Below are 20,541 nucleotides of genomic sequence, written 5' to 3' on the forward strand. Positions count from 1 at the left end.
TTACAGAAAAAAAAAAAACATTAAGAAAAATTTGCAAAATAAAATTAAGCAAAATTTGAGTGCAAATATCTAAATAGTATCATCTTAGCTCTTAATAGCATTGTATAAGCAGAACCTGGCTTATTCCAACTTCTATTTCAGGATCTGCTATAGAAGAGATGTACAAAAAATGTTCTATATGTTACCACAGTTCATATACCCAGTCACATTGATGCAGTGCCGGTCCAAAACCCTATTAAAAAAAAACAGAAGGACAACATCAGGAAGGGCGTCCGGTGTAAAGTTGTGTGTGTAGATTAAATGATCTGTGTTTTGGCAACCTTTTGACGTTGCCAAAACACAGATCAGCAGCTGAAAGGATTTATTTTATTTATTTATTTTATTTCTTTATTATATATATATATATATTTTATATATTTATATATTTTATATATTTATATTTATATATATATATATATATATATATATATATATATATATATATATATATATATATATTTATTTTTTTTTTTTTACAAAATATGTTTTTATAATGATGCATTTATTGTAAACGGCCAGCTTGGGCACAATTCACTCTTTTGTCTTGGTTATCATTAGACTACAGCCTTTTGGATTTAGGTAGGGTTGTTATTTCCATCAAATTCCGGATCCACCTATATTATTTGAACAGGTTTCTGGGTAGTTTAATCTATTCGCACAAATACCAGACCGAAAAAACCTGTAGGTGTGAAACCACTTCTTTATGAATAAGATTAATTATTTAGCATTTCTTAATGTTGTCAGTGCAGCTGTTAATTATTGCAAATTGTTTTTTTAATTGATACTTCACCAGAATTCCTAACAAATTAACAGTATTGTGTCTGTATTGTTCAGTCTTTGAATCCTTTTACACTTTATTGATATTCATGGCATTATTTTAAGTGCTTTCTCTTTACAGAATTCAAGCTTGTATGTGCTAGGTGTTTCAGAATTGGTTTAACTTTCTGATTTTATTCAGACCTGACACACATTTGAGCGCATTTTAATTCAGCACTTTGTTTGAGATGTGAACAGCTGTACAGACGGTTACATCACCTCATCCATTTTTTTCTGCTTTGTCTTTTAAAAAGCTGAGATGATAATTTATTCATTAACGCATCTTATCTACTGCAGCTCAGAAGATTGAAAAACTCCCTTATATGGTTGGCATGGGGTAAACAATTCAAAAGTCTAAAACTTTTCACAAACATTTGGAGTACTTGCATCAGTCATGTAACAGTGGTTGATTTACATGCTGGCCGGTAAAAAAAATTGAAGTGGCTGTTTATTGCAGTTTGCCCCTATGCCTAAAGACCCAGGTGCATTGTATACGTCTTCAGGGTGATTTGTTATATAGGCTTCTCTGCTGAACTGGCTGGGTTATTACTCAGCAGGAGAGGATGATGACTTTCAAATAGTTAAGAGTTAAATTGAGTGTATCGACCGATCTTTTACGGCTGAGATTCCTGTTCTGTCCTGTGGCAACTGTAGAGGGATCTGCTATCCATGATTACTTAGCTATGGTCTATGAAAATACCACAAAAGCACATCAAGGGGTCCATACCAAATATGTATCATTTGAGAGGATTTTAAGCTATGTACTGTTGGTTATCTTTCATGTCATTCTGTATAGTTTTGACAGTTTTTGCTTGTTTATGTAAAGGCTTTTCTGCAAGCGTTTTCTTCTCCAGTGGAATCCAGAAGGTGTTTTTCACTGCTGTTCCTTGTTCTTTTCAACAAGAAACCAGGCTTTATTTTGCGAGGTGCAAATTCAAAACAGCTGGATGCAAGATTTTAGCATTCCACCTTCTCTGGCAGTAGAATGCTATATTGCTGTTTTGTAACATGGGCTGTTCTGCTTCATTCGCTCTCAGTGGGTAAGGATTAATTTAGCAAATTCCAAGTCAGTATGCATTCATAGAGGATCCTGGTCTGTCCCAAAAGAAAAACCACAGAATGTGCACCACCTAGCACTGAGAAAATATTTTGTAAAGTGCAGTTTCAGTATTTGGGACTGATGATATACATATCTCAGCTTTATTGTGCTCGTCCTGTACAACATAGTGGTATTTTTTAAACTGTTTTAAACCTTTTATTGTGCTGAAACGAAGCTAATATTCCTGCAAGCCAGCGACTCCTGGAGACACTCGTTTTTTTTTATTTTGGTTAGACTGTTATCAGAGGCCGACCTAATGTTTCCAGGGCTTGCCGAAATAACTCATCTGTGTGCACTCTGATGAGCCGCTGATTGTCCAAAGATCGCCATGATGAATGTGTCAATTGATAGGGCATCACGGGGACTTAAGCATTTTAATTAAAGTCAGGTTGAAATGTAAACACAAGCATGCTGTAACTGTGTATGAAATGGAAGGTAATTATGATTTGCCTTAATTAGCTGTCACTGTGATCTTAATTGCTTTGGAAGGCTCCTGACCCCCCTGTCCTGTTGCTAGTTTCAGGTGGCACAGGTTTAAAAAAAAATAATAATAATAAATTATCTGCTTTATCTGCCCAGGTCTTTTACACTCCATTCTTTGAGGGTCATTTAAACTTTTAACAGCAACAAAGTGGTTTAGAAGACTGTTCCTACTGTCTTCTAAACTGGACAAATTTTATTGGCTTTATTACAAAAGCTTTTGTATTAACATTTTACAATTAGAAAAACCTTAACAGCCCCAAATCAAACACACTCCTCATCAGGCTTACATGTTGCTATGTACTGAATGTACAATGCTAATACAATTTAACAGTAATTAATTTCAAATGAGATACAATTACAAAACTATTTTGTAGAAAGTTGGTATTGCAGAAATCACTCCTTTCACATTGTGCACTTTTTGATTTGCTTGAGCTGTGTTCAGTTCTGTGCTCTCACAGTGGTTCACTGTATTGGAAGAGAGTCCTAAAAATTCTTGACACTTGTGATAAAAATAGTAAAGATAAAAATAATAGTTAAATGGGACGGCTGTAAATTTTTTAAATCAGAGAAGATTGGAGCATATTAAAGAATATTTAATAAGAATATTATTTGTTTGGTTGCAGGCAAACAATTCCACACAAACACAAAAGTGTAAGTCATACTGGCAAATATAAATGAGTTACCTTTGCATAATCTGTTAAGCTGCATATAAAATGTGTGGGGATATAAACAAATTATTAATCCTTTTTTTTTTTTTTATACATTTTGTTAAAGGATTTGCGTTGCTTGTCAAGTTGTTTGGGACAGGCCCTTAATCTGAACACCTGGTCTGAAATTTACACTTTTCCTATTAAAAAGTTTAAGCTTGGCTTCTTTCAAATTAAATGAAAAGGAATTTAAAATATATTTAAAGGCATCGCAGAGAATGTACAAATAAACTGTACATACACTCTGGTTTTGTGTTTCATTACCAACACCTGCTACCTGCTACTAAATAAAATCTGTCACTTTGGACACAACAACCTTTAACATGCCCTTGAAATGAAAACTGATAGTTCAGTGCTGTTGTCCATGTTCGTTTGTATTACACACCAATATTTTACTATAAACCACAATTATTTAAGTTATATTTTAATTTAAACTTTATAATTACTTCTGGACTGTTACAGACTGTCTGGGTTTATTACAGCCAGGAAGCTATTTAAATGGACCTTGTGGCATACAGTGTACTTTATGCTATGAAACGAGTGTAATTTGCATTCCTAACTGTGTTGTGACTGTTAAGTGACCCTGGTGTCTTGCCCCTTTGTTTGCAGGCTCTGCTAGATCAAGTTGTGATAAAGAGTAAGGGTTATAGTGTGGATCAACTGGAAAGACTTTACTCAGTGCTCAGCCAGTGTATTTACCAGTACCGCAGGGATTATGACAAGACCTGCCTGATTGAGGTGAGTAGTCCTCTGTACCCTAAACCCTGTAACTTTGTGATATTATTCAGAGTCAGTAATGCATGTGTTTAAGCAGGTAAATATATGTATTATGTGTTCTCTCTGGTTGTTACTTTGGTTGTTTTCTTGCCATAAGAAACTTTCATGTTTGACTTTCATGTTTATTATGTTTTAACAACCTCATGCAGCCATGGTGGCCGTTTCATGTGTGAAAATGATTCCTCGTGCTCTCAGATTCACACTTTTTTCATTTATGTACTAACCTGGCCATTCAGTATATTTAGGTCATTTTATTCCCACATAACTTTGCTGAGCCCCTAGACCTGGCCAACTGAAGCAACCACAGATCACAACACTGATTCTGGAGGCTTGTACAGTGGCCACTATGCATGATGGGTGCATTACTTCATGCACTCTTACTCGCTGGTATACGGTCAGTCTGCACTCATCAAACCACAAGACCTTTTTTCCATTGCTTCAAAGTCCAACCTTTATGCTCCCTAGCAGATTAAAGCCTTTATTTCTGATTACTCACTAACGAGTGGTCTCTTGAGGTCATGCAGCCGTTTAGTGTCAATCCTGTGATTCTCGTTGCATTGTGCAATTGGAAATGTGCTTAATTTTACTAGGTTTTTACTGTTGATCCTTTTTAACGATGCAACTTCATCAAACTTTTAAGTGACCTTTTATCATTAATTAATTTTTTTTTTTGACACCTCTTCCATGAAATTGACAGCTCAGCACTATCCTTCCAAGTTTTACCGATGCGTTGCGCAGCTCTTAACCAAATTCCTTAACACTGTAAAATATTTCCCATGACTCTGGGACACGTTGATGGCTGTTTAAGAAATGAGAAGCTACGAGAAGTCGTAGAAGCTTCGACTTGAAAGTATTTGCCCATTTTAAATCCAGGTGGTGATTTATTTGTTTATTTATTTAGGTCCAGGCAACGCACATTATAATTGTAAGTTTTCCTACTGTTTATGGTTGGCCTGATACAGTAGCTACAACACAGAGTGATGAAAAATAATACAGACCCCGCAGTTAGCATTTCCCCCCTAATATTAATACTTTTTATGAATTAGTCAGGAGGAAAAAAATCTATTTAATATTAATAAATAGGAGAATGTGTAGTGGACTCTAAAAAGGGTTACCTGAGCACAGGACACAAATTAATCTAGGCCCTTGATGACCTCCAGGCCCCAAGTGTGCCTCCACTCTCTTACTGCTGGCCGGCAACCATTACCATTGTATTTGAGAACAGCAAACCTAATTTCCCTAGAGGATTGAGCACAGCTCACTGCTATCAACACGGCGGTCTAATTTCAACACTCAGCAGCTGTTCAGTGTGTCAGCATCCAGTCTGTGTGTATTCATCATCTGCTTACAGCTACACAGGCATAATGAACTCATTTTCATTTTGTTCATTTTCTGACAAGTTGTTAGTTTTGAAATAGGACTGCAACAACGTGCTGCTGTAGTTCATTATTTATTATTATTAAAGTTCTGAAATAAGTGATGTAATCATGGCATGACAGTGCAGAGAACTCCCATGAAGCTCTTAACGCTGCTAATCATTGTTATTATTTTTATTCGCTCAGCACGTTTATATGCTTGGCAATGACTGTAGATGACAAGCTGGATGATGCTTTTTGGCCTGTGACGTCCACACCGATAACCTGAGTGTAGAACGTATATGTAATCAGTCTGATTCAACTAATTATTTTAAACAGCAGTCAAATGCTTAAAATAAAGGGCTGAAAACTATGTGCCTCAACTGTTATTTAGGAATCTGATGTAAGATGCTCTCCTTTTGTGCTTTTTACACCTGTGACTCATGTCCTGGTGCTGAGGACAGTCCCACATGTACATCATTAAAAAGATTCAAACTTCCTAAAATTGTCCAAGTCTCACCCCCTTATTTCAGAGAATTATATGTGAGTTCATTTTGAGTTATTTTCTTCGCCAAAATCACAGCTGGTTTGTTCATTAAGGACCAAAATATACATCCAAACTTTTGTGACGTGCTTAAAGAGAATATCTGTTAAAAGTGCAACGTACTGTGAGATGAAGGAGAACTAGAGCATCTCTTATGACTTGTCATCACTATAATTATTACTCAGAATTCATGGTCCTACATGGTAATCTAATAAAGATAAATAATTTCATTTTATTAATGGTATTAGTACATTGTTTTAGGGATATCATGGATATTTTATCATTATTAATTTGATTTGTTTTTAATAATAACAATTACAGCCTGAGGAATCAGATTTAATGCATTTTCTACTTTACAGTGTTACCCGCTATCTAGTGTTGCCTATCGTAGTGTTGCAGTCAAAAACTGATACGTGTCATATTATCCACTCCTATTATTTAGGTTAAAGATTTTTTGTTTGCTGCTTCACTGATGTTATATGCTTCTGTGATTTTTAATATGGCTCACTTTTTTCCCCCCTCATTTTCAGGAGATGGAGAGGCAAGTCCAGCATTTCAATACATTCCTGTAATGAAACCAGGTGAACATAATCAGAGACTCCTGTAATGCAAAAAAAAAAGGAGACCAAGTTAAAGAACCAAGCTGCTACAGCGAGCCAAGCAGGTTTGGTATTAAATAGCAAAGGAAGAGGTAAGGAGACTTGCAAAGACTTTCAGTGGCAACCTTGGTGCTATTGTCTCAGGTACCTGGACAGAACTAGTCTACAGAACCAAACACAAGTCAAGACTCGTATAGGTTTCAAAAACATATATGCCAATTTCTAACGGGCGTTCTTGGTGCTATTAGGTGCTATTGTTTATCCATTTGCTGCTCCTTGAGTTTCTTTAAAAAAAAAAAAAAAAAGTGAGAAAAGGGAAAAAAAAATTGATTGTGTGATGTCACTTAAACACCTTGGTCTCATTTGTCAGGAAGAGACAGCACACATCACCATACAGGCACAGATTCTCACCAGCAGTAGTAAAACCCCACATGAACAAGGTGTAATGCCACGAGGTCATGCCAGTTTGTTACTGACTGTGGAAAGGATTGCATCATTCTCCCTCTATGAATAACATCTTAATGTTTTGTCTCCCTGTGACCTTTAACTAGTAGACAGTGATAATCCCGTCCAGAATACACACCCTCTAACACTGAATTGTGAGCATTTTCTACCTGATGCATGTCATAAATCCCTTGTAGAGGGGAAAAAAAAAACCTGGTGCACCATCGTATTAAAAGGGGCCCTAAATTAAAAGTTAAATTTATTACAGTGGAATTATCACAGTACAATGATGCAGTAAACCAAGTTTTTATCATTTTTATTTTTTGTAGATTTTAAAATAACTGGAAACATATCTAGCTACAGCTTCAGGAATGTTTTCCAAGAGGCGTGTCGCCTCTTGAAAGTTGATCTCTTCCTGCCTAATGAGCATTTACAGTTTGGTATTGTCATGGCCACATATATATTTGTCTTTTGGGAAAAGATGACTGTGTAAACCCTTTTCACTTGAGGCTGATCTAAACAAATTTTCAAAAACTGTTTGTTTTTTTGTTTTTTTCTTTTGAATGAGCAACACCCACATAATCCTTAAGACAGTTATTTTGACACCATTGGTTACGCCATAACCTTATGTTGTAATATTTTGTATTATTTTGTATTATTTGCTTTTTTTTTAAATTACCTCTTAGTTTGAGTTATATGAATGCTAAGATTGTTTGCATTAATTAATGAATGATGAACAAGGCAATTTTAGCCAGAGTGGTTTGTTCAGTATAGAGCATTATTATTGTTGTGTTCAATTTATTTTTGTATGATATTTTGATTTTTTTTTTTTTTTTTTGTCCATGGTTTAGTTGTGTTAAGACTTTTGCTTAGTGGCTACTTTATTTTTTTTAGTAGCTAGGTTCTGGTTGGTTTTTGGCCTTGTGTGTTTAATGCCAAGGACTTTTCACTGAAAGACCTGAAAGCTTTTTTCTTTAGTAAGATTCTTTTTTTAAAAGCTTTTTTTCTTTAGTTTGCAGGAAAAAAAAACTTACCTGAAGTTAAGACTCATCTCAGTTTTATATTATTTGAAGTCTACTTAAAAACCATTCAAAAACATGCAAGAAGAGAAATTAGCTTTGGATTACTGCAGCGAGATGGAGAACCCTGGCTACCTCAGTTAAAAGTTATTTAAGACAACATGTTTATCAAAGACGTACAGTATTTGTAAACATCTGTAACATCGCTGCACCTTCATCATTTGAAAGCCCGGGTACTGAGCAACAAGTCCTGTGGCCGATGCAGTAATTCATCCTTTTGTTTGGTTTTGGTTTCTGTTCCTTTAAGTTTCGCAGTTGAGCCTACACAAATAGCACATTAACTTCGATAAAAGTTTGTATTATATATATATTTGTTTCCTATCCAATGGACCTTGGTGATGGCAGCCATATTGTTTGTCCACTTCACTACAGTTTCTACTCTCTATGTCCTGCATAACTGCATAATTTTTAGCTATTTATCTTACGCTGTACTTGTTTATTTATTAACATGAGTACTGGTGTGATTGAGCGTTTGTTCATATTTTTCGTACACCGTTGACTAAAAGGGGACAAATTGGAAATTTGTTACAGCTTTTAAAGTCAGAGCCATGTCATGATGTAGCATGTTTGTGTAGCAGGGTTGCGCAGGCGGAAGAGGTTTACTGGTCTCAGGTCTCTGCTACATTTTATGATCTATTTATTCCATTATGATGGTGCTGGTGTTGCTTTATGGGCTTTGTGGTAAATACATCTAATGTAATAAGTGTTTTAACACCTCCTCCTCTGTATCTCCTGCACATGATCTGCTTGTTCTCTCTGATTCTGTAGGTACTACTGTGATGCTGACCACTGGGTCTGAGAGCATTTGAGCTTATAGTCTATTTCGTAAGGATTCAATGAATTGGAAAACGTACAAAATATTACATGTTTATAAATTTCTTTTTCAGTTTTGTTCTGGTCCGAAACAATCACTTTTTTTTTTTTTTTTTTTTAACAACGATTGTGTAAGAAGTCACATTTTAAACTGGATCAAATTTAAATTGGAAACACTTCTAATATTTATATTAGAATAATTTAAAGTAACAAGATGGTGATCTGGACACGGTACAGGAAATCCATCTATTATGTGAAACCCCTTTTTTTTTCCCCCTGCTGATACGATTTGTGCTTGATCTTACAGAATCCATTATTCTGTGATGTATATCTTAAAACAGCAAGGCACTGTTTTGAGTCTGTGAATGCTATCCAAGAAAAACCTGTAATGTCTTATGATTTTGGTTCAAAGCATTTGTCAGAAGTGGTACTATTGATAACCTGATGCTGAGTCTCACTTCACGTTTTACATTAGCTCAGTTTTCCACATTTGGTTTGATTAGTCTAGTTACAGCTTTCTACAAAAATCTGTGCTATTGTTAGACCAAAAACTGGCTTTCTACAAAACTGCCTGACTACTATACTGACACCTGACCGGAGCCTTAAACAAGTGTTACTGAAATAAATAAACAAGCAAACAAACAAACAAAAAAAAAAGTGTCCCATTCTGATCTTGCTTAATCATCTGAAGAAGAGCTAAATTTAAGTCATTTCGTTTTTCATTTATCCTGATTAAAAAGCAAGTGGGTTAAACATCCAGTTTGTTGACATGCTCAGGAGGGGAGCTGAGGTATGCAGGTTTTTTTTTTTTTTTTTTTTCTTAAATAAAACCTCTTTCACTTATATAACAATTGCCTCTGATATGTACTCTGTTGTTTATTTATTGATCTAAGATTGGGGGTTTGTATTTCTGCTATTGCCAGGGTCTTTGCAGCATTTTCTCAAACTGGTAAAAGACTCATTTGAAACCTGGTTAATATCCAGTCGAGCGTTATTTTAGTGGAAGTCCTGTTGAAATGAATACATTTACTGTAATTTCTTAAACTGCTGTGATTATACTTGAATAAAAGGTGCAAATTGTACTATTTTGTGAGGCCCTTATTTCAGTGTCTCGTTGCTTCTTAAATGTTATGTTGAGTCCGAGGAGGGAGCAAAACTTCAGTCATCCGCCATTAACAAAAGTAGATTTAATAAAATGTTTGGGTAGTAGTATTTCATTTTACAAGGTCATCACTGTTTTTTTTTTTTTTTTTTTTATTTAATTTTTTTATCCTGAATTTGAGCAACAAATTTATTTATTTATTGTTAATTTTTAAATACAAAAACAGCACACAAAATAATTTTTAAGTCTGTTTTATGTTTCATCATTAATAACATGTAAACAGTACTTTTTGGGTACAGATTTACAGTTTTTTCTTTTTTTTTTTTTTTTTTTAGCCTATCGAAGTTTTTTTTAAAACATTTATACAGAATTACCTTCAGTTTTAAAATATACATATTTCCTTCCCTATGATACAGGACCCTCAGCCCCCCCAACACTCCTCCATTCAGAGCCTGTTTTAACTGGATTCAGATTACAATGGAGGAACAAAATGTACAAATGTCTTTCTCAAAATCAGAAGTAGATTGTGCTTTGGCTGTGTTCGGGAGAATTTTTTTAAAATCCAGTTCAGTCTTACAGTTGGGACATTTGGTGCTACCTTATACCCGTGATGCTGTCCCGTAGAGAGATCCAGGCCTCGCTGTCGCACCCTCAAGTCAAACTCGTACATTACCTTGTCTTGGAATATCGTCCACAATTCCTCCGAGTCGATAGAGCGACTCCTTTCTCACAGACCTGACAAGCCAAGTAGCAGAAACAATGACTTTTGATTTAAGTTTCTCCTCATAAGCTTGATTCACTCTTTAAAAAAAAAAAAAAAAAAGGAAAATATGAAGCTGCTTATGACAGTTATTGGAAGGGTGAAAAGACATCAAAGAAATACGGCAAAAAAAAAGTGTTTTTTTTTTTTTTTTTTTTTTTTAAGTCAGCTGTCAGAATGCTTGCTTATTACTCGTATGGCACGAGAGCCGTGAATGAGGGTTCGCTACTCTACACTTCCCTTCCAGATTGTGGAGCTGTCGAGCAGTGGAGTTGCACTCCACTCCACCCAGGAGAGCCGCTGGAGTTTGGGGAGTAGTGCTTCGACTCGGATCCCTGCAGTACGTTGAGGAGTGTGGCTGTGTGTGTGTGCGCACAAGTGTGCGCTAGTTGTCAGCCGCTCTGGATGTACTTCTTGATGACCACGCAGCCGTGTCTGAACAGCGGGCATGGTAGGTTCTGCAGGAGAGTCCACGTGTTAGTGCAGGGGTCAAAGGTCTCCATGTTGCCTAGCGCTGGTCCCTCGCTGCTCACGATGCCGCCTGTGGTGTATATTTTCCCATCCAAGACAACAGCGCTTTTAAAGGAAAGAAAGAAAAAAAAAAAAAAAGCAAGGTGATGAATTTGGATTTCACACATGAATGTAGATAAGGTGAGTACAGATACGGGAGATAATGTAAGAAAAGCTGCTTCCAGGCTGCTCAGGTATAAGGGCTCACGGGTAGCTACACGATCACACATCAGTATAAATCAGCTGAAGCTGTGAAGATGCACAGTAAGAGCTTATTAGATTAGTCTGGCTAAATCTGCGTGTGACACAACTGTGTGTAAGATGTTTCAGAAATCTACAGCAGAAGTACATTTTCACAGAAAAAGAAATAAAGTGAACTTCAAAGCAAAGTTAAAGAAAAGTCTTGCTTTAAAAAAAGTGTCAATTTTTTTCTAAGCATTCGTTTTTTTTTGTTTTTTTTTATAACCTTCATTTATTTTTGTGGATCTTATATTTTGTGTAAAAAACCCATGTCAATCCTGTTTTCATTAAGTTCAACAATGAGTTAAATTATGCAAGAAAAAAAAAATCAGCCAAATGCTAATGAACGTGTTGTTGCACAAGAGTGAAATCATTGTATACACTCGAGAGATGCACAGATCAGCCATAACATTACAACTCGAAACATTATGCCCCGTACTGTGCATGCCCACATTGTGCCACCTGGGCATCTCTGGCCCCTCCGCAGGGCCTCTGGGGGCTGCTGTAGTGTCTGAAAGCAGGATGTTTGCCGGTGGATCCTGTATGATGGAGGTTGTGGGGGAACTGGTGCTGAATCTAGTTAATAATCAGTGTGTTCATGTTATGGCTGATCAATGCGTATTGACTTTGCAAACCAGAGAAAGACTCACGGACCTGCAGAACTGCCGGGAATGGTTCATGTTGGGCCCGGCCTTGATGTTGCCCTTGTCCGGGTCGTAGATGGTGGTGGCTCTGGCGTACGCTCCTCCGAGGATGAAGATGAAGCCGTTGAGGCTCACAGCGGGGGCGTACTTGTTATCTAAATAAAGCAGAGTGGAGAGAACAGAGCGTGTGGAATACACAATTTCAATGCGGTTCTTCTCATGCATGCGCTACAAGAAGATACCATGGCAGCGTTTTCATTTTCTCCTGATGTCAGAGACAGATACTGTTCAGGCTTCTGCATCAGTGGAGAGCGAAAAACTTTCGCAAAGTCTTGGAAAATAAAGAGCTTCTGTGATTTACTGCTGAGATAATTGAATTTATATCAAATGAAACGTATTGCGCTTCCATGTTCATAAATTTAGTGAATCCTCAGACAGCTAATGAGCTGGATTACAGACTTGGGAGTCTTTGTTGTTTGTCTCGGCGACTCTGCTCTGTTCAGGCGGCTGCATATTTCAGATGCTGGAATAAAACTGATTTAAGACCGATTCTTCTAAAAACAGTTATTTCAATACATCAGATCAATGCTTACATCATGCATATAAAAAAAACCTATATTTTCTTTTTCCGCTGTAGTTTTTTCCCTTTACACCAGCTTCATTTTTGCGTAACATTGTTTGTTACATCAGTTTAAATAAAGCTGCTGATTTATATCGGAGATGTGGACAGCTCTACAGTTGTTTATTCTGTTGGTCCTTCTGTAAAGAATATGAACATGTACAACTGTTCGGACTGATATATTTGCAGCATACAAAAATAAAAAACAATTTAATGAGCGGGCAGATGATTGACAGCCGAACACCTGTCCACACAGAGGAAACGAGATTTTCCAGCACTATAACAGAACTCCGAGAGCTTTGCCTTTCTGACAGCGAAATTGTCTCCCAAATGATTATAGTTGGGCCAATTTATCACACATATGAATAATTCACCTGACCATGGTGTTATTTATTTATTTACACACACACACACACGCGTATCCAGTGCTGGAGAAGCCATGCACAGAAGGCATCTGTAAAGCTGCCACTGGGTTTAATAGTGGAAACATAAATGTGTCAGCTGGGCGCTGTGCTGCTCCGCCAGGCTTCCTCAGTGCTGGCTGCCAGCTGCATCTCATTAAAAGCCCTGCCACTCCTGCGTGACTGACGGGGGACAGAACACACGCTCTGTGGCACTACGCAGACATGGAGCTGAAGTCGCCGGAGCTCGTCTCCTCCAACAGTGGTTCGGTGTCACTCCTGTGCCGCGGGGCCAAACCGATTTCCCCAGACGCACAACTCTCATGTCTTAGACCTCTGACGTTGAGTTCTTTCGCTTACACGCTGTGTGCGACTTACCGCTCACCTCGCCGCCTATACGGGCACGTGTGCATCATGATCGCATTCGCGGGTACCGTATCTGCACCGCCAACCCGAGCATGCACGAGAGTACAAAATAATACTCGCTCCTTATTTTAAAGCTCGAGCAGCTTCCTCGTTTTTGTGACCAGCGCTTTTAAAACCGGCTGTGATTCTATCGTTCGTGCCTCTGCGTGCTCCGAGCCTGAAAGCTGACGCGCAGAAGGATTACGACTGCTCCTTTGATGGCGAGATTCTGCCTCTGGCTAGACAATTTAAGGTCTTTCAAACAAGAGGACTGTCAACACTAGCACTAGCATGGAACATGTCTTTCAACGGGAGATAAAGACTGAAGTTTATAGTTCAGGCCACCAATTTCGGAAACAGACAAAACGAAGGAAGCTACTGTATAAAAAAAAGCCAAACAAAAGATTTACAAGGTAATGAAAGGTAAAACGAGGATAGCAGGAAATCGACAGCTGTCAGTTCTTGAAAGAGCCGAAGTGCAAGCTTTAGTGTATTCTATCTCAGGCTTGCACCTGTTAAAAAAAAAAAAGAAACCCAACATTGCTGCACTGTGTGGGTATTTCAGGGGTCTAGTGAATATTTTGATGCGGGCCGGCTCCTAGCGAGATGACAGCCACCGAGATGGAGTGAAGATGCCAGCGGAGACGGCGACCTGAGTGGGCGTAACTCATCACAGCGACTAGCCAGAGCCGCTGAATCACTTTTCAAATGTTCTCGTCTCTTGAAAAGCATAGCAATTCGGTGTGATTGGAACAAGGGAGTGTTTTTCGACCGGTGTTTCTGTGCCAGGCATCCAGTAGCATGTCTCCGTGTGCTGCTCTGCGTGGCCATAGATGACAGCTTGTCTGTCAGCAGGGTGCATGCCTGCTAAATTAGTGTTCGAGGAAACTGTTCACAGCGGGTCCATGTGTGTGCATATTGGTTTTACGGGGTGTGTGACATTCTGTTCGCGTGTTTCATTTGATTAGCAAATCTACGATAAAAAAAAAAAAAAGAAAAATCTGAATTGCGTCTGAAATGCGCATCCTTGTTTGGGGGGAGAGAAAAAAAATAATAAATCAGTAAATATGTGCTGGCGTTGGTGGAAGAGGCTGTGAATATGCGCATGTATTTACCAGTTAAGGACTGTTGAAAAGCCAATTCACTTCCCTTGCTGCAGGGGTTGGAATAAAGATATATTGAAAATCTTCCACCACCACTGAGTCCTGCGGAGTACGCATGCTCTCCGAGATGACTTCAGGCGCACAGCTCTAAAATCCCTTCCTCTGCCGCCCTGCTTTCACACAATCCTGTTGTTAGGAAAAAAGAGGGAGCGAGAGTGTGGGCGAGAGATGGAGCGATGGCTGAAAATCTGCAGGAACCACTAAAATCCCTCCATTACGCTCCTCTCTCTGGCTGCAACAGCCACAGAGTCATTTTCACCAGACAAATCACCCACTCTGTCCAATCAGGCCAGCCTATAGCCAGATGATAGACAACTCACTCTGAGCAACACAGGACTGAGAGAGAGAGAGAGAGAGAAATAGGTGACTGATGGTGTCTGAACAACTCCTCCACCCTCCAGATTTGAAACCTCTAGCCTTTTCTCTGCTCACACCTGAGCCACATGCAATATTCTCCAGGCTTTTTAGCTCTGATAATGAACTCCTGTCCCTACACACTGAGACTAACAAAGACAGACAAAAAGGAAGAATCCGAGCTCTCAACACTACTCCAAGAGCCTTCTACACTTTCTTTACAAAGCTCTTGCAAATTTTCTTCTTTGATGTCCTGAATTTTCTGCATCTCATCCAACACCTTTTTTAGTTTTCAGTAACAGTTTTGTTCGATTTGCAGACGATCCAGCATGTTCCAGTCCACTGGATGCATAATGGGAATGCACCACATGAGAGAAAGCCAAGATCCAAGATGGAGAACAGGTAAAATTCTAGGCAGCTCCTGACTGAACCCTGGCCCTGTACAGTGGCGATGCTAACCTGGTGCATCTAATCCACCTACTGTATATCTCACAAAGTCAAGATGCTGTCTTACCAATCATCGGGGACTCGATGAAGCTCCAGGTGTTGGTTTGGGGTACGTAGGACTGCAAGACCCCGGCCGATCGCCCAGCCTCGTTCACACCTCCGAAAACGTAGATCTTCCCTCCACAAACTGTAGCTGCTGCTGAGTGCACTGGTTTGGGCAGTGGAGACACCGTCTCCCACTGGTTGGTGATGGTGTCATACCTGGAGAGGAAATTAAGAAAAAAAATTTCCTGTCATTATCACGCTCACTCACTCATCATCTATACTGCTTTAATCCTGTATACAGGGTCACAGGGACGCTGGAGACTTATGGCGCAGAAGGGGTACACCCTGGACACCCATATGCACACTTATTCACACACTACAGGCAAATTCGGAAACTCTAATTAGCCTAATCTGCATGTCTTTGGACTGTTGGGGGAAAAACTGGAGTACCCGGAGGATACCCATCAAGCACAGGGAGAACATGCAAACTCCATGCACACAGAGGCAGGAATTGAACCTGGCTGGGAATCGAACCCGTACCCTGGAGATGCAAGGTGACAGTGCTAACCACTATGCCACCCCTTGTCATTATACTGATCTTTAATTCTTTTTTTTTGCTATTAGTGGACCACTGTAAGAAACTTTTCCCAACCCCCACTTCTAAAACATGACACAACTGTCTAAATTGCCTTACAATTGCTGTTTGCCTTTGTGCCACTCTGTGGGGTAGAAGTGAAACCTGTAGGCTGCTCATTACAGGACTCCGAGTCCAACCTGCCTGAGCACATCCACATGGCTATTATTTGCTGTATCTGCAATCAGGGCTTTGCTAAATCATTTCTGAGGTGCTCGTAATGACTCCTGAAGACTCACACCTATAGTCATTAGCCTGCTGGACATGCATCACTGAGATCATTTAGTGCCATTGTAAGCCTTCAAGTTGTTGAATGAGGTTTGCATGAAAGAATAAGGCAGGGCCTCTGTGGGTGTGCTGTGGTGTCTGGCATCAAAACGCTGTCAGTGAATACTTTGAGTAATGTGGTGCTGTTGCTTTGTGATGAGACTTGTTTGTCTGGTGCAACCCATGGGTGCTCAATCAGATTGGGATCTGGGGAGTTTGAAGGCCGGGGTTGGTGGCCTTGGGCTTTTTGCCAGCTGGGTGCCGTGTGTGGGAGGCTGTCATGCACTGGGCCCTCTGGGGCATTTCTTGACTTTTTCAGCAATTTGACTTTTCTGTGGTTTTGGATTACACAAACTGGCCTTTGGTCCCCATGGGCATGGATCAGCCTTGGGTGCCCATGATCCTGTCAACAGTCCTGTCATAATTTCATAGCTGATTGGTGCATGTTCATTTTGTAAGTCTATGAAAAACTGGTTAAGTGTATTTATCCTTGCCTTTATAGCCTAAGACAAATCCGCTTCCAGCAAAGAGCCATTCGTTAACACGCTGTAATCTCTAATCGTATACTACCGGTGAACAGCGGGCTAATGGGCGGAACGTTCAGGAGTCAGTAGTCCAGGACTATCTGAGCTCATTTATCTCCACCTGAGGAGGTGAGCGCAAATGGCTTGACTTGCGCTTGGGAATAATGTGCCCTTTAACTGCCGCTGAGAGGAATGTCAAAATAAACTCCAAGTTTTGCTCGGCTGCTAACAAGAGGTTTAGCTGCGCAGGCAGTGGATTACATATTGAATAATGAACCCGATGAGCATCAAGCTCAATTATGAGGCAAATGGAGTCAATTACACAGCACACTTATTAGTAAGTAACTTTACAAGTGGGTGTGACAGTGTGGCATCTTAATGGACCCACCATTAATGGAAATTTGCAGGTGAAGATAAATGGGAGAGGACTACGAAATAGAATCCGAGCAAGAAGTGCCAGGAGGTACGAGAAAATTAGCGAGCGCATTTCTGTGTTTATGAACGCATCAAGTCAAAACGTAATCACTTCATAATATGAAACCACTGAAACAGTAATGAGGAGTGATGCTCACGATGGCCTCACCAGTATTTGCCTGGGATTCATTGAGGAGCAGTGATCTAGTTTTCCTTCATCCGAAAAGCTTTCATGGTTTAAATTCTGTGCCTGGCAATGAAATGTTGACAGATTAAGGCTACTGCCAGAGAGCCAGTGCCAAGACCCTTTTATTCTTCAGCATTTTAGATAACAGTATCTGCCAAATAAAAATTTTCTACAAAAGATTTTACAAGTATTTTCTGCTGTAAGATCTTTATAAAAATGTCTTACAAAAAAAGTCTTTCTTTCTTGCAGCACAGTTCAAGCAGAATTAGAGCACTATAACCAAAGGTCTTATCTATCTAGAATTCTTCCCATCAACAAAATGATTTTAGTCCTAAATCAAAACTGTCATAAATGGGGATAAAAAAAAAAATCTGACTCAAAAGCTAAGCTCAGTAGGTCATGTGGTTAAGTAAGAAAGAAATAGTTTGTAAGGGGGAAAGCCATTTAGAGGAAAAGAGAAGGAAAAGGGCAGGAAGACTGAATCATATGATGGTATCAGTGCATTGTGTGTGTGTGTGTGTGATGATGTTATCCTTCAGGGAATACAATATTCTAGTCAAGGATGAAAGCAACGCTCTCTGATGGTACCATCGTGGTCATGCTGTAATTATGACAGCTACCGCCGTGTGTCTCAGACCTCCTCCCAGCCTCCGATCTCCATTGAGGCCCAATTTAATCACGCCGGGGAGCCGGTGGGAGGCGTGTGATTGGCCGCAGCGATAACCCACGGGGCTCTGGGAAATGACAATGAGCTCAAGCGATGGAGGAAACAGCACACTGTTATGCGTACCCATAGCAAGTAAATTCCAGTGGCACTTCAGTCATGGGATTTGTTGCCATTTGCGTTGGTACTGAATGGCCTGGCGCTTCTGGAAAGCTGCACACATGTTTAGCAAATTAGAAATGTCAGAAAATACCACTAGGTAAATGCCTGCTAGGTCTGATGTGTTTGTCGTCAGTGCTGGCCCCTGGGGAGGGACTGATGCGGTGCGCTGCATAGAGGCTGCCTCTGTGATGGACTATGTACAGTATTTTAGCAGAAATGGAAAATTTGACCCTGCTTGTTCTGCAGGGGGAAAAAAAGACCTCTGAGTCATTGAAACCTCATGGAGTGTGTGTGACTGCACTTCAGAGTTCCTCTCTGACCTTATCGCCACTTCCTGGGTTGCTGACATGCTGCCTTATCTCACCTAGCTCTCAGGTGCAGCCACACAACAGCTTATTGAGAGTGAAGAAGGTCACAGCGGACACTCCACTCATGCCAAGGGCTCCACAAGCTAATAGTGTATTTTCATGCGCGGCGACGCCTGGAATCAATATGTTGATGTCGTGTATATGTGTGTGTATTTGTGTGTGTGTTTGATGGGGGCAAAGCCAGCATTTCTCTGCATAAATCTCTGACTCTAGCTGCCAAGTCCACTCCATCAGCACTACGAGCTGGTCAAAGACTCTCCAGTGTGAGCTTATGTTAGCTTGGCAAACCTCAGCATTACAGGACACGCGTGAGGTTTGGATGGAATCATTCTGTGTATTTAAAATGCAAGATAACTGCTCCCTAAAGTAAGAAACAAGCCTGCAGTGAAGAACATAGCAGATCTACAGGGTGTCTTAAAAGTCTTCATATAAAGGGGAAGTTACCACTTTTTTTTTTTTTTAGGAAAATCTCATTCAATATTAATATAAGCTCGTATTATATATACAGTGGAAAGTTAGTGGTGGATCCTTTGGCCGCTGTGGGTTGCAGAGTGGATCCTTTGTGGCTTGGACTTTGTGGTTGTCCGGTGCGTCCCATGGGTATCCCTCAAATTGGAATCTGGGGAATTTGGAGGCCAGGCAGGGGGCCTTGGGCGCTTTGCCTCTGTGGTGCCGTTCTGGTGTCTTTCTATCGCAGCCGGCATTGACTTTTTTCAGCAAGTTGTGCTGCATTGGCTTTTCTGTGGTATCGAACCAGATTGGCTTTCGCTCCCCACAGGCATAAATGAGACTTGGGTGCCCATGTTCTTGTCATCCATCAGCTGCTATAATTAATAATAAATGTTAATGTGTTAAACTACATTTTGTGTTAAAGTATTAATTTCCCCTATGTAAGGAGACTTCTGGGATGCCCGGTATACAGTAGTAGATTGCAGATTTTACTGTAGCTTAATATTTTTTGTGTGCCCCAGAGAGATGATGGCCAGATCTGGCCTGTCAACCTGCAGTTCCCTGAACATTTGCCCTATGAACCTGCTCACAGTTAGAACTGCAGCCTCACAGGAAGTGAAGCATGAAACCAAAAAAATCACTGTCAAAAAAAGCAATGTTTCTCTGTAGCTCAAAGTTCTCAATAAGGAAAGAAACATGCATAATTTCTTCCTGTTCTGCACAAAGTTACAGAAGTCATATCCTGTGTATATATATATATATATATATATATATATATATACAGTGGTGTGAAAAACTATTTGCCCCCTTCCTGATTTCTTATTCTTTTGCATGTTTGTCATACAAAATGTTTCTGATCATCAAACACATTTAACTATTAGTCAAAGATAACACAAGTAAACACAAAATGCAGTTTTTAAATGATGGTTTTTATTATTTAGGGAGAAAAAAAATCCAAACCTACATGGCCCTGTGTGAAAAAGTAATTGCCCCCTGAACCTACAGTAATAACTGGTTGGGCCACCCTTAGCAGCAATAACTGCAGTCAAGCGTTTGCGATAACTTGCAACGAGTCTTTTACAGCGCTCTGGAGGAATTTTGGCCCACTCATCTTTGCAGAATTGTTGTAATTCAGCTTTATTTGAGGGTTTTCTAGCATGAACCGCCTTTTTAAGGTCATGCCACAACATCTCAATAGGATTCAGGTCAGGACTTTGACTAGGCCACTCCAAAGTCTTCATTTTGTTTTTCTTCAGCCATTCAGAGGTGGATTTGCTGGTGTGTTTTGGGTCATTGTCCTGCTGCAGCACCCAAGATCGCTTCAGCTTGAGTTGACGAACAGATGGCCGGACATTCTCCTTCTGGATTTTTTGGTAGACAGTAGAAGTCATGGTTCCATCTATCACAGCAAGCCTTCCAGGTCCTG

At 39.6% G+C, this 20,541-nt stretch overlaps 2 protein-coding genes across 4 annotated transcripts in view; one reads left to right on the forward strand and one right to left on the reverse strand.

Annotated features, from left to right (window-relative positions):
* Positions 1–9,837, forward strand: part of atad2b (ATPase family AAA domain containing 2B) — a 70,895-nt gene extending 61,058 nt beyond the window's left edge. For both annotated transcript variants that reach the window (XM_053488591.1, XM_053488592.1), the window contains exons 27-28: positions 3,754–3,882; positions 6,351–9,837. In XM_053488591.1, the coding sequence (XP_053344566.1) occupies positions 3,754–3,882; positions 6,351–6,392 (171 nt within the window). In that variant the 3' untranslated portion in view covers positions 6,393–9,837. The remainder of the gene's footprint in view (positions 1–3,753; positions 3,883–6,350) is intronic.
* A 360-nt stretch (positions 9,838–10,197) lies between these two features.
* LOC128514684 (kelch-like protein 29) overlaps positions 10,198–20,541 on the reverse strand; it is a 206,952-nt gene continuing 196,608 nt past the window's right edge. For both annotated transcript variants that reach the window (XM_053488488.1, XM_053488487.1), the window contains exons 12-14: positions 15,468–15,661; positions 12,022–12,166; positions 10,198–11,193 (exon numbers count right to left, since the gene is read on the reverse strand). In XM_053488488.1, the coding sequence (XP_053344463.1) occupies positions 11,010–11,193; positions 12,022–12,166; positions 15,468–15,661 (523 nt within the window). In that variant the 3' untranslated portion in view covers positions 10,198–11,009. The remainder of the gene's footprint in view (positions 11,194–12,021; positions 12,167–15,467; positions 15,662–20,541) is intronic.

Source organism: Clarias gariepinus, chromosome 27, assembly GCF_024256425.1.
Source record: "Clarias gariepinus isolate MV-2021 ecotype Netherlands chromosome 27, CGAR_prim_01v2, whole genome shotgun sequence".
Classification (NCBI taxonomy): domain Eukaryota; kingdom Metazoa; phylum Chordata; class Actinopteri; order Siluriformes; family Clariidae; genus Clarias; species Clarias gariepinus.